Source organism: Pseudorasbora parva, chromosome 3, assembly GCF_024679245.1.
Source record: "Pseudorasbora parva isolate DD20220531a chromosome 3, ASM2467924v1, whole genome shotgun sequence".
In the NCBI taxonomy this organism is placed as follows: Eukaryota; Metazoa; Chordata; class Actinopteri; order Cypriniformes; family Gobionidae; genus Pseudorasbora; species Pseudorasbora parva.
Window position 1 is genome coordinate 39,725,542 of NC_090174.1, and position 17,534 is coordinate 39,743,075.

The following is a 17,534-nucleotide window of genomic DNA, read 5'->3' on the forward strand; positions in this document are numbered from 1 at the left end:
AAGAAATGTCAGACAAGGCTTTGGAGCAGGGATGTCGCAGGTAATGCTCTCTCTATTATAAGAGCAGTATAACAACCGTTTCTGTGTAATTCTGAAATCAACTAAAGTGTATTCAGTTATCTTTATTATAGTAGTATTACATCATAGAAGAATCTTACAAGCAATTGATTTTGAGTATACATATCCAAACAAATAACACTTTTCAATTCTTGAAAATAAAAAAAGAAATGTATTAATGTAAAATTTGGCAAGAAATAGTAATAAAATAATTGTAAAGTCAACAAAAACACAATTTTTGGCTTATACAGAAGTTTGTCTTATCTGTCTAAAACACTAGCAGTCTCTAAACTTTACGCAATAAACACACTTGCAAACTACGTGGATAAACGTATCTTTATGGGATATAAATGTAAGTCCTCATAATTGTCAAGTCAGGCAAAGATGCTTCCCTTCTCTGTGCAAAATTTGTGGAGGAGATTGAAGGTTCTAACCTATCCTAACCTTACCTATCCCTGAACCTAATTATGCAAGCTCCACCCATTAGTTTGACTAGGTCAAGACGTCATTTGGCTCTGCAGTGGGCACCACTTGCATTTGAGGAGGAGCACAGGCAGGGAATGTGAGATAGTGCGCAATGCGCGTGCGCAGTTTCGGCAGCCTGAGAAGTGTGTGTGTGTCCCTTTAAATACGTGCGTGGTGTGGGTTTGTGTTGCTACACTATTTGACAGCTCGACTGTTCTGTTCCTGCGCATTACCATTACAGACTGTCCGACACCGACGGTGGGAGGGGGACACATTTTTTTTCTTGCTTTGCGTTGACAGCACTGGATATTATAAATGTGCGATGTTATGTAGCATGCGAAAGAATCTCGAAACGGAGGCCATGTACCGATCAACTCAGGTTTGATCGTGGGAGATGCTCGGGCATGAAGACTGGTGCTGGAATTACGAAGACATGATGTAGCCATTGAGCTGGTGTTCTGTAGCTAGTCAGTGTCCAAAGACGGCGTTTCTCATCTTTTCGGTAATAAACCCTTTCTTTTGATTTTCCTTTCAAATACTGGGAATACATTTGGCGTCGTATACGCGTGCAGCATTTTTGTTAATCGTAGACGCGTTTAGAGTCAGCTGAACTGACTGAACCCGAGTCAGATGCCCGAGAATGCTGTCTAGGTAGGCAGCTCACTACTAGGGCTTGAAACCGCTTTTCTAATGGTTTCCAGTGAGAGGACGTTAACATGCATGGTTTGATATGAACACCATTTCATTATACGCTGTATAAATAAGCACAATCTTAGATTAGCTGTCAGAAAGAAGGGAATGTAAATTAATCGCTTGATGGGTCATGATGAGCTAGTTCGACGTTGCAATGCAGCATTGACCCAGAACACAGCTGCTATCATCACTGCTGGACTGTCAGTAATGAGACAGAATCGGAGCGGGTTTGTGTGAGACTGTGCAACCGATCTGAGTTTTCTGGAAGAAGTTAGGCACTTCTCCGGTTTCAGGACAGGCATTGAATGTCACACTTTCACCGAAATGCTTAGTCAGTTTGCTTAACTGCTTAAACTTTTAAGCACAGGTGGTAATACTAACACGAGACATGCACTTGTAAATCTCTTTGATAAGAGCATGGCTTGTAACCCTTAGTAACGATAGTTTACCAAATTGTGTTAGTAACTACAGTACATTGTGCAATAAAAAGGGGGTTCAAACAGCATCACTGTCAAATGTGTTATGTATGTGTGTGTGTATATACATTTATATTATTCTTCTGGTTTGTTGGCTAGGAAAACATTGGCTAAGAATTTATATGTAACCAGAAAAGAAACAATAGGCTAGTTGATTTTCCCATCTTTTATTAAAGGAACAGTTCACCCCAAAATTGTGTCATCATTAATTCACCTTCATGATATTCCAAACACATATGACTTTCTTTTTTTTCTGTGGAACACAAAGGGAGAATGTTCGCATAGAACACTTTTAAAAATAAATTTTTCCATTGTTTTTCTATGTATGATGACAATGTGGTCATGTCATGTGCGTCTACACAGCATTCTAAAATCACAGTAAAAAAAAAAAAATTCTATATACCTTGTGTTTTTTTCATTCCACATCTATGCTTTTCACAGTTTTAAATGCAAAAAACACATTCTGTTTGAATGCCCCCTTACAGACTTGGAAGAACAGACTTGGAGTAAATTACAGATTTTTTCATGTTTGACAAATATTATAATTTTTGAGTGAACTGTCCTTTTAAGATGAAAGTGTTTCCTATGAGATGTTGGTAACATGTCTTGTCGTTGCTGCTTTGCTGTTTATCCCTGCATCTGGTCTTTTCCCAGTCTACTAACGCTCTGTCTCTCTCTACCCTTTCCCCAGAGTTCCAACCTTCGTGAGTCAAGATTTTCAACCCTTGGTAAAAATGAGACTTAAGTGATCAGTGATTTGGGAGATGACGACTTTCCAGGACGTGAGCTGGCTGGTTCAGGTGGCGCTCTTCTGCGCCTCACTGCTGGTTGTACTAGCCTGGCTTGTTCAGTTCTTACTGCCATTGCTTCGCCCTAGGTGGTGTGCCAGGGTCCAGGGCAAGAGAGATACCTCATGGAAGTTGCCCTTGAGTCTCACCCACCAGACACTGACGGGTGGTGTGTGGGGTTCACTTCTGAGGCTGAGGCTGGGGCGAGATGGGGCAGGGAGTGACATGGAGGCAGGTGTCAAGGGTCTTTTGTCCTCGCTCTTTGCTTTCAAGTCGTTCAGGGAGCACTGGCAGAGAGCCTGGGTGCGGGCACTCAACGAACAGGCCTGCAGACAGGGGGTGAGTAAATTCATTTTATCTTGAGACATACAATACAGTGTAGCAACATATGTAGGAGGTTTTATACACACACACACACACACACACACACACACACACACTTTTCATTGCTCCATGTATGTTAATACATGTGTAAGAGTATTTTTAGGCTGTGCAAGTGTGTGTGGGCATAATATCATGGGCTGACTACTTGTTAGTGAATGTGTGGGTGTGAGAGTGTCAGGGGATGCAGGTTCTTGTGTAACAACCACACACTCGCTCTCCTCCCAGAAATCTGGTCTACAGTGAGTATTACACATGACAGGCCTCAGTCTACTGTCTCCTCTGGGGCTTTATCTCATGGAACCAAATTGCGCTTTTTTTTTTAGTTGATGAGTGTAAATGAGAGCATTTTTAATGGCTGTCCTGAAAGAGATTTTGCTGAAAATGTGATACTCTTGTTGCCTATGTGCATGATGAGATGTAGTTTTATATTTATGGGGTCACAAGCCACTTTCAGACGTGAAAGGCGGGTCCATTTTAACACCTGTGAAATGCTAAAATCAAAAATTTTCTCTATTCGAGCGGATGAAAAATTTGTCAACAAAGTATCCTATAGATATGTTGAATGATTTCCATAATTCGGCTTGAACAAAGGAAAGGAAAGACAGTGGTTTTCAGAGACTGTCCAATTTGTACACTACCATTTAAAAGTTTGGGGTCAGTACAATCTTTTTTTTTGAAGAAGAAGAAGAAGAAATTAATACTATTAATCGCAAGCAAATGATCCCCTAATCAAAATAAACACAAAACAAACCCATCACTTATACAACTGTAACATTAAAAAAAAACCTTTTTTTTTTTTTGTTAAAAAAAAAACTGTATGTGTGAGTGCCGACAGACACTTCATTTTTTACATACTTAAATGATTCATTATAATACAGCAGTATTTTAACCGTTATTTATGATGATCATTATTTGTGAATGAGTAACTCATGGCCAATCAGATACTCTGCAGTTCCTCAATCAAAAAGTTATCCTTAACAACTCCTTTCCTCTGTAGCCCCTCGTCTTGTTAAGGGTGTGTTTGAGGGCTGGTGAGTTGTGTAAAGGTCTCCACTCCTATATTTAGTTGTGTTTGATCTGTGTCTATATCAAAGCTCAGTCTGCCCAGTAGGTGAACTTAGAAAAAACGTCCGACGTCCATCCGTTCCCTCTTTAGTCACACAGGCTGAATTCTTTGTGGATCAGTTCATCAGATGTCTCATAATCATTTTAAGCGATGGGTATCTGCATATTTGGTCTGATGAGTTATGAAAAGAATGTAGAAATGACATTTTCACCAGACAGTCACATCCGGTTGGGTTTTACAGCAAATGAAATCCTTCAAGGGATTTATCTTCAATGCAGTGAACTTTGCACCAGCACCTGAGCTATATAGAAAAAGGAAAAAAAGAGAAAATCCTTCCATCTCATTTCCTTACCGAGGTCTCCAGCCGATAGTTGTGCCAGTTCGGCAACCTAGTTATTTTCACAGGTTGTCAAAGTGGGGGAAGGGAAGGGAAGGATACGGAACGCAGTTATGCAATTGCTGTCCTTTATCTTAAATTTCTGTACAGTCAGTGGGTTGCTCTGGGAAAGAAGAGACCAAGGCTAATAAATAACCATTTATTAGTCAAAACAGAGAATGCAAAGTGCTGCACAGGGTGTGAATGTTCTTATATCAGTGCTCTTTAGATGGAAGGAATGGTTCCACTTAATATATAAAGAATTTCCAAGGCACATGATGTAGAGAAAGTTAAGAAGCCTTAAAAAAAGCCTATTCATTTAAAAACAGGTTACGAGTACACCTACGCGTTGCAGCTTACAAGCCTTTGTCAGGGTGTGAGTGAATAACCATTTATTAGTTTGCTGTTTAATTTAAGTGGCTGTTTTGGCTGCATGCCATAGCTGCATCTCTAATTGTAATGTGGTCATCTATTTCAAAAATGTACTTAGTGCTGCGAAGTGCATCGATTCTGCAGAGTCTGTCTGCAGGGTATCAAGGAGTCCTTAAGTAAGCAAATTAACATCTTTAGTGTTAAAACTCCACATGTTAAGTGATATCAAGTCACCTTTATTTAAGTAGCGCTTTATACAATACAGACTGTTTCAAAGCAGCTTTAGGCCGCGTTTCCACCGTAGGAACTTTACCCAGGAACCAGGAACTTTGGGTGGTACTCGGTGTGTTTTGACCGCAGGAACCAGGGTCTAAATGAAGTTCCGGGTAAATATTTCTCCCTCCAAACGGCCCTGCTCGCGAGGTAGTACTTTTTCAAAGTTCAGGAACTTTCGAGGGCGGGACTTGGGCGCTGAACATGCTGATTGGTTTAGCATTTTATTTCAACCAGCATTTTTAAGTCTTTTACGAGGTTCGGTGTACGTTCAGTAAATATCAGTCTTGCTCTCTGTCTGATGGCGCGCGTTCGTCTCAGCCATCTCACGTTCAATGTCCGTAATAGCTGATAATAATATTCATTGTCATTTGTCATTGTCTGAATATGCTGCATGCAGCTGAATCTGCATATTAGTGCTCTTTTCTGTCATTGTTAATTACCTCTTTAGTAAACCAGCAAAAGCAGCACAGCTTGAAGTTCTTCCATACTCGTTATACATTTTTTTACAGTCTATATTTTTCACCATGTAAACGACCTGACCGATTACTTTTAAGTTTGCGTCCTTACATGACGTGACAGCACGCCGCGTTCATGTTGACGAGAGCAAAGTTCATTTTTCTGAGGGGTAAACTTTTTATTTCGTAAGTTATGAAGATAAAGTTGGAATAATGACACAGCGTATATTGCCCCAGGCAGTTTTTACTTTAACTGCGCCTGACAGAAGAATTTTTTTTCTTTCTGAGATGATTATTACACTTTACAACAAATAAATAGCTTATTATATAATACTGTATTAGTCCTGGTGGCCGTTAAGAGTTGCTATGGCTACAGTTAACACATTCCAGCTGCTGGAGAAAACAGCGTTGACATTTTTGATGTGGCAGACAAACTGCATGTGACAAAATGATTGCGATTGAAAGTCATCGCATGTAAACACCAGATCGGTTTAGATAAAGTCTCATGTAATCAATCCACTAAATCTTTCAATCGGTACACACAAAAATGATTACTGTCCGTCACTGACTTGGAGGAGCAGTCGCGCGCAGTCCTTCAAGGAAATTTATTTAGCGGTGGAAACGCAGACAGTTGCAGGTCTGGGGGGGAGAAAAGTTCCTGTAAAAAAGTTCCTGGTACAAATTGTTCCGGGTAATTTTGGTGGAAACGGGGCTTTATAGTGATAACAGGAAAATGGCGTCTTTTGGCTGTTGTTCAACTGAAGTCAGTTCAGTGTTGATTTAGTTCCGGTGTAAAGATCACCAATTAGTTCATTTCAGTTATTATACAACAGGTTCAGTAGAGTCAGATTAAAAATGTTGTTGAATATTAAAAGTCCCCTTAGGAGGACAAAGGCGACAGTGGCAAGGAACTCAATACTCCATCAGGAGACAGAATGGAGAAAAAACCTTGGGAGAAACCAGGCTCAGGAAACCAGTTCTCCTCTGACCAACGGACGAACATGGTGTGATTATGATTCAGGCTGCATCAAAAGGCAGAATTCAGATCAGGATCGGTAGCATTCAAATGTTCATCCGTTTCCTTTTGCTTGAAGATCGGATTCATCATGCCAGTATGGAGCTGAAGCTGGCAATAGGGGTCTGTGTGGAGGACCTGTCTGGTACTTGTGGTCTTTGCTGAGGATCTATGCCCATGGCTATCATGTCGACTTCACAGTGGATTGTCTTGTTGACATGGTCTTTGCTGACGTTTAGGGCTGTGTATTCCATGTGGGAATAAAGGTGTGTTCACACTTGCGGTTCAGTTCACTTGGTCTGCTTAGCGGTCAGATTGGCATTTTTATCACCAAACCTAAAGATACCGAACCTAAAGGCAAATGAATATGTTCACAACCTGATCGGTCAGCTTTTATGACGTATGGAGGCGTAATTTGAGGAAGAATTTACGGAAAATCCAAAACAATGCTATGTGCTGGGATAAATGCGCTCGTTGTATGTGTGTAGCCTGCATATGATGGTATTTTGACCAGCTGAGAACTTGTGAGGAGCTTATGAAATTAGTCAAAACTCTGTGAGGAATCTCTCCGTCACACAAACAAATGAAGATCTGCTGCGAGGAGATGTGGTTCTGGCGCCTGTACCGAACTGTGATGCAACATCACGGCTATGAAGAGAAAAAACAGATATGCGTGAGCATTCTGTCCATTTTAGGGTCTCCTCTTCCTGTTTTTGGTTCATCTTTAGTCTGTGTTGTGTTCCTATATCAATCAAACAGGTCATTTGGAAGTGGACCGTTTCAGCAGTCTCGGTCTACTTGTTTGTTGCGCACCAGGGTTTGGATGGCAGTGTTCACACTTGTTAAAATTAACCTTACTAACAGAGCAATCACACCGGGGTTCATTTTAATCTAACCAAACATGCCAAGTGTGAACACACCCTAAGTCACAGGAGATGAGGTGGTGTCAAATTTCCTTTGTGTGAGATTTTTAGATTTAAAGCGTAAATTTACACAAAAAAATTTCAATAGATAAACTGGTTTAAATGGTACTGGTTATAAATAGCACGGTTATGTTCTTGATTTTGCACGTGAAACCCCTTTATTTAAGGGTTTGTTATGATGTTATGGAAGGTGCGGCCTCTATTATAAACACTTGTGATGACAGCTTATATCATGACTGCTTATAAACATACAGGTTCTATTGCTGGGATGATAGTTTCAGGACAACATGCAAACATACAGGTTATGTTGGTGGGATGATAGTTTCAGGACAGCATTTAACTTACAGGTTATATTGTTGCAATATGTGTTGTTTTGTGATTCAAGCTAATTAAAAAACTAGGAGTGTAATGCTTTTGTCATCCAGCTCTTCCTTATGTTCTTCAAACTACATCATAGAGTCTTTATACTAAAGGTGGGGTCACATGTACCGTTTGCTTTTTGAAATTTCGCAGGAATAATTTTTTTCAGTTGGAATCAGGGCGATGTGGAATTTTGCGTAAGGCCGAATAATTTCACTACACAGATTTTCCATCGGGTTTTCCATGCAAAGAAGCCTTGTTGACCAACAGAATGCTGCTAGGTTTGAAAGTGACTTCTGTACGAGCACTTCTTCATGCATCACTGTACAATTGGCATTGGACAAGGGATTTTTTTTTTTACTGACAGTAAACCTTTAGCCTTGTGCCTTGTGCTAGAATATTTGCCAGACATGTTTCCAAACTCTCTATTGCATCTGTTTTCTCAATTAAGATCTGTTCATCTGCTAAAACCCTTCACACAGAAGCACACTCTTGAGTTCAGTTCAACTCCCATGAATTTTATTTCAATTACACAAAGCAGTGGGGCGTAAAGAGTTTCGAATCTGAGCTCTATAGAAAAGACTGTCATGCTTTGTTTGTTCTTTTCCATTTTAATGATTTTTACCTTTTATGAAAGGAAACCATTTTATGTTTCTATGTTCTTATGAAAGTTTTACCATCTATAATAATAATGTAGGAGGAGTGAGAATGGGCTAACAGAGGAAGGACTCCAATGAAAAGTAGTCAGAGAATTTAAAGACCATATGAATGATTGGACTTTCATTAGCAAGAAAAAGGAATGTAGGTGTCAGTGATCAACTAGGCCTGTCCATTTAATGCGCAATAACTGGATTTTCCGTGGGAATTTATAGTGCCATGAAATGATAGTCACGTGACTCTCCCTTAGAGGTGACCTCCATGTGCTAGTTAAATATTCCTGTGTTAGATTGGACTTTGGGGAGAAGTTCCCATTTTAGAAGCTTTGATCTAGAATCTTGTCTCCAAGCAGACCAGATATTTGCTCTTTCAGTATGCCAGATCTTTGACATCTTAAGCCACTCATTTCAAGTTCTTTTGACCTGAAAAACCTGCTAGAGAGGTTGCTCCAGTGCTTGTGAGGTTATTTTTTTGTTTATGCTTGAGATCAGATCGAAGGCAAAAGTGATCAAGCAACTTTTGCCTGGCCCCTCTGAAGCACTGAAGCCATCTGTTGACATGGCAACATGAAAACAAACACCATGGTTTCAACCCTAGCCATGGCGACCACCTCTAAGGTTAGACAGCGAAGGAGAAGAGAGTCAGTTGCAGTTGCCAATTCACTCACTTATATTATGCCCTAAAAGTATGTACTGTTTTTGAAAGAGTGTGTAGCAGAATAGCAGGCAAGCTTTAGTAAATGCTACTTCTTTAATCGACCACTCTGTTGCTTAGTTATGTGCATCCAGTTTCCATTTAAACTACCCTGTCAATCATCTTGTCAAAGTTAAAATCCTCCACATTCAATTTAAAGTCCTACCAGTACAGAGAGAAATAATTATCATGTTGATCTGCCAGTTATGGGTCTTTCATGTGAAGAACTCTCCTCGTGTGTTTGCATAATGATAAGGGCTGTAAATAGATTTTTAAAAATGTAATCACAACAAAATAGCACTTTTGTGCAATTAATTAATGTCTGTAGTCTGTCTGTAGACCTCTCACGACTGTTTTAAAGACAGCTCATTATTTCCATTCACTCCACCTTCTCCCTTCTGGGCTCTTTCCAAAGCCACGCCCCCAAAACACATGAACGCGCTACACCGACCGCTCAGCTGGAAGACGCATTATTAGTCACTTCATGTCAGAATCACATGTGATAAAAATAAAAACGTAAAAACTTTATCAGTATGAATATAAACAAATAAGATGTATTTTAGTACTCACTTTCAAGCTATAATACCGGTACTAGTAAAGTTTAAAATATATTTTTGTTTGATTCGGTAACGAGCTAGTTATATTTATAAGGCAAAGCTAAAAACGGGTAGCATTGATTAAAAAAAAAATAATTCCCCCAATAACATCAGTTATGCTGTACTGAAGATGAATTTCGTGTAAGATTCATAACATAGACTGTGTTTTTTTAAGAGTTTTAAAACTTAAAATTTTTAGAGTTTCCATGATGAAAGCATTGTTGATTAGTAGTAGTTAAAACTAACTTTAGCTAAAAAAAAAAAGTTCCTGGATGTGTGTACTAGCTTTTAGAAATGCATTTTGTTATCTAAAGTTAAATATTGCGAAAGTCAACACAACAGCGATCAACTTGAACTAAGCATATTGAGTATTTATCATCTCTACTAATGGCTAAGTGTATAACATTGTAACTTTACGCTAAGTAATGTTATGCTATATTAGGCAGCTACATGTGCTAGTGATACATGCTTCATGAAAACATAAACCGAAAAAATGTATAATCAAAATTAAAGATTACCTGTCCAGCAGAAATACAGCCAGCAATGAGTCGTTTTTCAGCCCCTTGAGATCCCTCAGTTCTCTGCATTGTTGGAAAGCCACGCTGATATTTACTCACGTTTGATTTCTTTGTTTATCCAAAGGCTTTTTGTGCATTGCCTTTACATGTAGTCCTACTGTCTTCCTTTTTTTTGTACATTGTTTGCCTTCGCTGACTGCAAAACCCAGCACAGTGCATTTTGAATGCTTTTGCTCTTCCTAGGGGTGCGCGCATGTGTGGGCAGAACCTGTAGCGAAAGCGGTGGTTGCCATGGTAGCGAGAGAGAGTGACAGTCACCCAAGCCAATCACTTGTTTCGTCCCGAACGAAAATAATGAGCGGTGTTTATTGCAGATTAAAAAATCTAGACACACTTGATTTTTATACTCTCTTTCTCAAAGTACTAACATTTTAATTATGTATAGACTAAGAAAGTTTAAACAAGTGTTTTAGATCATTCTTACCTACCCTACCTTTAATGTTGACAGCCTTAATAATGATGCATTGAAAAGTTAGTGAACAAACGTATCTTTATAAAAGTTAAAGCCCTCATGAAATCAAAATCAACCCTATTTACATTGTTAGCACATGTTACACGTCTTAGGGTGAACAATTAATCTATGCAAGTTACAGAATTGTTTTGTTTGTTTTTCGTGGTAATCTTCAATTTAAATCTGAAAAGTTACTTCTGGAAATGGCATTCCTTCTCAGATGACGGCAGTTTGACGGCTTAGGTTTTAAAATGCATAACCACTCCCCTCCAACCGTTAGTCTGCTATATGAGCAAAAGATGGAGAGGAAGAGCGTTGAAGTAAAACCCTGCCCTCTATTTAATACTCTGTTTCGTTTGGAAATACGTCACAGAACTGAAGAAAACTCACTTGCTACTTCCGGTAAACTGTGACTGTTTGCAGATAAAATATGATGTGGATAACATTGAATAAATATTATTTTGTCAGGTTAGATACTGATTATTAATCACTCAAACCCCTTACCCATCTGTCTCACACATCCACCATGTTTGTTTGTAGTTCTGTTTCAATCCTCATCCAAGGTAGCCTGACAAGCCAGACCCACATCAAGATGTTTGGTCTGGAAACTCACCATTGACAGGGCTCAATCCGAGGGGCGGGATAAACGGTTAAACTCCCTCTGCACGCGATAGGATAGCGCTACACCAACCAGAGCAACGAAGGTGAAACAGAGCTTGTTGATAGATTAAACATTCACCATATCCGGTCGGCTAAACTCAAAACACATCTTCCCTTTTTAAGAATGATTTCAGTGCCGTTCTTTTCTCAGAGAAAAGCTTAACTCCAATTCTTCCAGAGTCGCGGTCAAAGCTGATTCGAAAGACCGCCGCCGTTTGCCAGTTTCTGTGTTTTTTATGGAACAGTTTATTGAAACTTTAGACAAAATATTTAATCTAGTTTAAAAAATATTTTTTTTATTATCATATTTGATACATCTGTCTTTTATGGCTCACATGGTATTATATAGAAGAATAGAGCTCATATTTGAGCAGAAAATTTTATTCAGAGGCCCAAACTGAGCAAAAATATGCAATGTGCTGCAGTTTCTGATATTTATATGGCCAAAAAGTATGATGAAATTGTGATAGCTTGTAATGTAAATCATTGAGATCTCAGTGCAGATTCAGTGCTCTGTCCATATGTGTGTGTGGTTGCCTCAGGCATTGAGAGGGAATTGCATGGATACCCCTGCACCACCGAGAAATAGTTTGTCTAATTCATCCAGATGGAACTTTGCACATTTTTAATAATAATCGTTAAGGTCTCCAGATAACTTCTCACTAGGAGGATTAACCGGCCATCGACCACTGGTTAATCTCCTGTGCATCATTTCACACGCGGTGGGATTTTAATCTGATTACTGGTGTGCTGACTGTCACAAAGAGAGTGGGATGGCTGTTGGACTGTTTATAAGGGAAGGATTAAGATGATGAATAAAGGATGTGATCATATTGATCAATTTTGACTCTCCATAATGTGTACATCCAGGTTGAACTTGCTTTAGGCATATCTGTATCTATAAATAATTAGATGGCAGAGGCCTAACAACAAGCTGAAAAAAATTAAAGAGATTACTCTACCAGCACCCCAGAAAACCCTTAAGAATCAACCTTAAATGTTGCTTACTTTTCTGCGGTTGGAATAAAGTGTTGCTATATGGTCTGTGTGCTGCAGTTATGGTCATATTTGGTCAGTTTTGGGCTACATTTCTGTAGTGTGTGCGGACTGCTAAGAGGCTTTAGCCTTCGTTCGTTCTTTCCTCTTTCTTTTACACACTACACATACACCACACACACACACACACACACACACACACACACACACACACACACACACACACACACACACACACACACACACACACACAAACTCCCTCTAGTAATCCAGGGATTTGGCTGGGGGAGATCTGCACAGCTGGTTATATGTGGCAATAACAATAGAAGGACGTCCTCTGAGATGCTTCACACATACATACACACACACACACACACACACACACACACACACTTAAGTACACTACATGCTAATAAACATAGTAAAAAAAGCGCACAACTCTTTGTTGTAAACTGATTTGGATAAGTTATCCGTTTAATTTGTCACTGACAGGATTTACTGAAAATCTTGACTGGGGAAAGTCAACTGACTCTGTGCTCCGTTTTCCCCAGTCGTGTGAATGTACACACTTATTTTATTGAATTTAATATTAAAAATGTTCTCTCTGGTTGTTTTAAATAGTATATTTTCTAAAAAAAATAAAACATTTAATTAAAAAGAAAATCGCATTAATTGTGATCATTCAGGGTCATTTTAGGGAAAAAAATGCAAGTGGACTAAATTGTTGTATGATAAGTTACTGAGAAAAATAACAGATGTAATAAATTAATAATGGTTTAATAAAATATTTTCTCAGTGTAATACAGAACTCAGAGCAGCTTCCTCGAGGCCAGAGGTCAAAGTTTAATGTATCTTTATTTACAGCTGTGCACTAATATAATCCGTACACTATACACAGAATTTGGGGGTCAGTAAGATTTTACTTTTAAAAGAAATTGATTCTTTTATTCAGCAAGGATACAGTAAATTGATCAAAAGTTGCAGTAAAGACTTTCTATTCAGCGAATCCTGAAGAAAAATCACAGTTTCACCAAAAACAGTACAACTAAAGAAGAGCATATGAGCTGCAGAATATATCTGTCCAACAGTTCAGATCATCTGGCGTATTGTCTTTAAAAAGCAACTAGTTTTAAAATGTAATTGAAATACTGATTAATCGTTTCTGATATTGAATTTTTCCATGTTTCTTGCTCTCCCAGCTGGCCCATTTGATACCATCAATGTTCTGAGAGTTTAGCTGCTGCCAATATGGCACAGTCCTGCAGGCATGTGTGTCAGTGTCAGGATTTTCTGTGTTAGAGAGAGAGAGAGAGAGAGAGAGAGAGAGAGAGAGAGAGAGAGAGAGAGAGAGAGAGAGAGAGAGAGAGAGAGAGAGAGAGAGAGAGTGTCTGTGTGTGTCTGTGTGTGTCTGTGTGTGTGTGTGTGGCATCTGTGCATATGATGGAATGGTATGATGGCACATTATCATGCCTGCAGTGCATAGAATAGCACACTGTCTGCACACACACACACAGGGCTCAAGGTCAAAGTAGTTTATTTATTTCTGTCTCCCTATTGCCCTTTTTCCTTTCATTTTCTTTTTCTTTCTCAGTGGATAGGTTTGAAAATAAGCGCTGAATATAATTACCGTTTGCAGTGCTTGTTTTCAGCAACTGAACATGTTTAAACTGGGGTTGTGGAAGTAATTTTTCAAGTGACAGTGTAATCTGGTGATTGTCTGTGTTGTTTGGCCTCTGCAGGTGCAGTGTGACTTGACCTTTACTTTGCTTCACGTTGGCTTATGAATAGCCTGCAAAGCAGCAGACCATATCAATAATATGTTCAACACTGAAGGACTATTGCAAGGCTCACAGCAAAGTTTGTATATGACAATACCCCTCTATTACATTGCACTGCCTTCAGTTGTTGGCACCCAGTGATCTAGATTTGCCCCAAGGAATCTTTGGATCCCTAGTTTTGTCATCATGTTGTGTCACAGTGCCTGAAGAAGGATATTTGTGGTTGGTTCAAATGGTTGTGTTGTGTTTGAAGAGGCCAGAGGGGGATTCAAGGCAGGGTGGCTTAAACCCAAAGTGACATTATACAAATGTGTCTAGGAACACAGACTGTCATTCATAGTCTTATGGAGTCATGCCTTCTTGTATAAGACACACATTCACCAATGACTATCAAGACTCTGTCTGAGATTAACACACTAGCACTTAATTTACAAGTAGAACGAGAGAGTATGAGATAACATAGGCTACACAACACCATGTTGTCCATAGCCGGGGTCTTATGATCAAATTGTCTGGACTGGTAGTGTTGTCACCATACTGGAATTTCTAAATTCGATACGATACTTTGGAAAATATTGATATCCAATACCATTTACAATAACACAGGGACAACTGCCATAGGCAACTGCCATACCAATATTTTATTATTATTTCATATTTACAGTATTTCACAATGCATTTCTTGAAACCTTCGCCCATATTCTTAAAACTTTAAACACAAAACCCAGTCTTTAAAATACATTCACAAAACCACTGACTCCTCTGACAAAATCAAACACTTGCCTCAAAACCATTTGATCTGTGCTCAAAATCAAACCGTGCTTTCAAAACATAAACACAGCCAGTCAATATATAAATATTCATCAGCATTCATTAGACACTACATACAAAAATTGAGAACACATCGTCCAGGCCATGAAGTTACAGAGAAAAAATTGTTTAATCCATATAGAAAGTAATTTTTCCATAAATAAAAGTAAATAATTTACAACTCAGTACAGCAAATATATTGCATACTGTATTGAATCTCTGTATTTTCAGCATAAAAATAAAGTCAACCCAAAGAACAAAGCTCTAAATCAAAAGCGTTTTACACAAAATATTGTGCAATTGCAAAATCAAAGTCAATGAGAGACTCTTGCTGTTGGCAGAGGTGGACAAAGTACACAACTTCATTACTTGAGTAAAAGTAAAAGTACTACTGGTCAAATATTACTCCGTTACAAGTGAACGTTGTAAAAACAGATTTTTACTTGAGTAAAAGTACAGAAGTATTTGTTTTCAAAAGTACTTAAGTATCAAAAGTAAATTTCATTTTTAATATCAACAGATTATTTTAAAGTTGTATAAATTTTCACTATGCCATCATGGTTTAAGCCAGTCAGTGATGCTCCATCTGACATAATAGCATACGACTAACTCAAACTAATTTAAATACTTGTATAAAAGTTACAAAGCTGCTGTCACTTTAAGACTGAATGCACGGATCTAATACACTGATACGCATCTGATATTCTCCCAACTGTTTATGTTCACTTAAGACATAATCAACTTTTTTTGATGTGATTACTCGCCAAAATGAACATTTGACATCCATCTTCTTCCATTTTGCTATAAACTATAAATCAGTGTTCAAAAAATGCTGTGAAGTCTTTGAACTTCAAGTGACCGTACAAGAGTGATTCCTAAAAAGGCTTTCTGCAAAAACTCAAATACCTTTTAAAGAAGAAAAAAATCATCCACTGACTTTCAAAGCTGCTACAGAAACGACTTTCGACTTTGAGGACCTTGTTAGAAATGTAGTGGAGTAAAAAGTACTATATTTGTCTTTCAAATGTAGTGAAGTTAAAGTCATAAGTTTCCAGAAAAAATAATACTCAAGTAAAGTACAGATACTCAAAAAATGTACTTAAGTACATTACTCAAGTAAATGTACGTAGTTACTGTCCACATGTGCTGTTGGGAGTACAAAGGAGTCCTTCCACCCTTATTTGATAGTCTTGCAATTCTACAAAAGGGAAAATGCTCTTACAAATGTATACAACAATAGTAATGGACATCACATTCATATGTAAAATGTATTGTACATCTTTTTTTTTTCTTTTTTTCCCACTCCCCTTTCTATTGACAAACTGATGTAATATATCAAATGTATACAGTACATTTTCAGTCACACAAATTAGAAAAACAATACATTTACCTGTTCTCTTCTCTGAATGTCCTGATTATGGTGGCCACAGAGAATCTGGACAGATTAGGTTGTTCTCGGTCCTGCTTCCCTCATTGTCATTCCATGAACAAGAACATGGTCTATCACAGTTGCCCGAATTTGATCTGAAATGACAGTTCCTTGTCTTGCTCTTCATTGTCCTTGTACTCTTCCTCCTCGTCCACCACCTCTTACACAAACTCGTCCTCCTCTGCCTCTCACATTGTTTTCAACCATTGTAGTATCGACACTCAACTTTCCCAATTGTTTTAATGATAACTTATAAATAAGAAGGCTCATACTGTGAGCTCATTGATGGTATATGATTTTGCTGAAGCCATCAGTCTGCATTATTTCACCTTATTTTTCAGTCTCTTATCACATTTTCCAAAATATTTGTGTATATTGTTATATCAGTTAATTATTAACCTTATACACTACGTGCAGAATTATTAGAGACATTGATTTTCTGATAATATTTTTTTTTTCAGGCACATTTTACCAATTCCAAACCACATTAATCTTAATTACTACTATTAATTTTGTATTTAATCATTTGTAAGTGATATATAATTGTACATAAATGCTGGAAATAAAAAAACACCTTATTTTTAGGTGTGCAGAATTATTCTTTTACAGATAAAATGAGACTAAAAAGAGATTGACTGTGTAAGGCTGGAAAAAATTAGCAGATGCCGAAATGTCTAATTGAGGGAAACAAAGGAAATTAACATCTGAACTGTCCCTCACACACCAATGCAGACGCAAGTCTCACCTCAGTATCAGCTAATCTACATCTTTCCCTGTAGACCCCCTCTCCCCCAATTCCTACCATCTCACATGCTGAGATCACTGGCAAATGCACCCAAAATCTCTCTTAAGCCCCCTTCACACTGCACGTCGGACCCGCAATATTGCCGGGTCGCCTTCTGTGTGAAAGCAACCACGTCCCAGAATTGATTACCGAATTGAACCCGGGTCGGGGACCTAGTAATATTGCGGGATTCGACCCGGGGCGAGCGCTGTGTGAACAAAAGCCGAAACTAATGCCGCAACGTGTACGTAGTTATCGTGCGACTCCTAGAGCTTGTTTTTTCAATAATACAACCCTGCAGTGCCAGAAGAGCTAGTCGGTGTTTTAAACACAGAGAGTGTTCGTATACAAAAGAAACTAAAATTAAACTAGCAGAAATGTGTGCAAACTGGACAC

At 38.5% G+C, this 17,534-nt stretch overlaps 1 protein-coding gene across 2 annotated transcripts in view; it reads left to right on the top strand.

Annotated features, from left to right (window-relative positions):
- The first annotated feature begins 706 nt into the window (after positions 1–706).
- Positions 707–17,534, top strand: part of c2cd2l (c2cd2 like) — a 37,232-nt gene continuing 20,404 nt past the window's right edge. For both annotated transcript variants that reach the window (XM_067438801.1, XM_067438802.1), the window contains exons 1-2: positions 707–1,024; positions 2,383–2,818. In XM_067438801.1, coding sequence (XP_067294902.1) covers positions 2,456–2,818 — 363 coding nt within the window. In that variant the 5' untranslated portion in view covers positions 707–1,024; positions 2,383–2,455. The remainder of the gene's footprint in view (positions 1,025–2,382; positions 2,819–17,534) is intronic.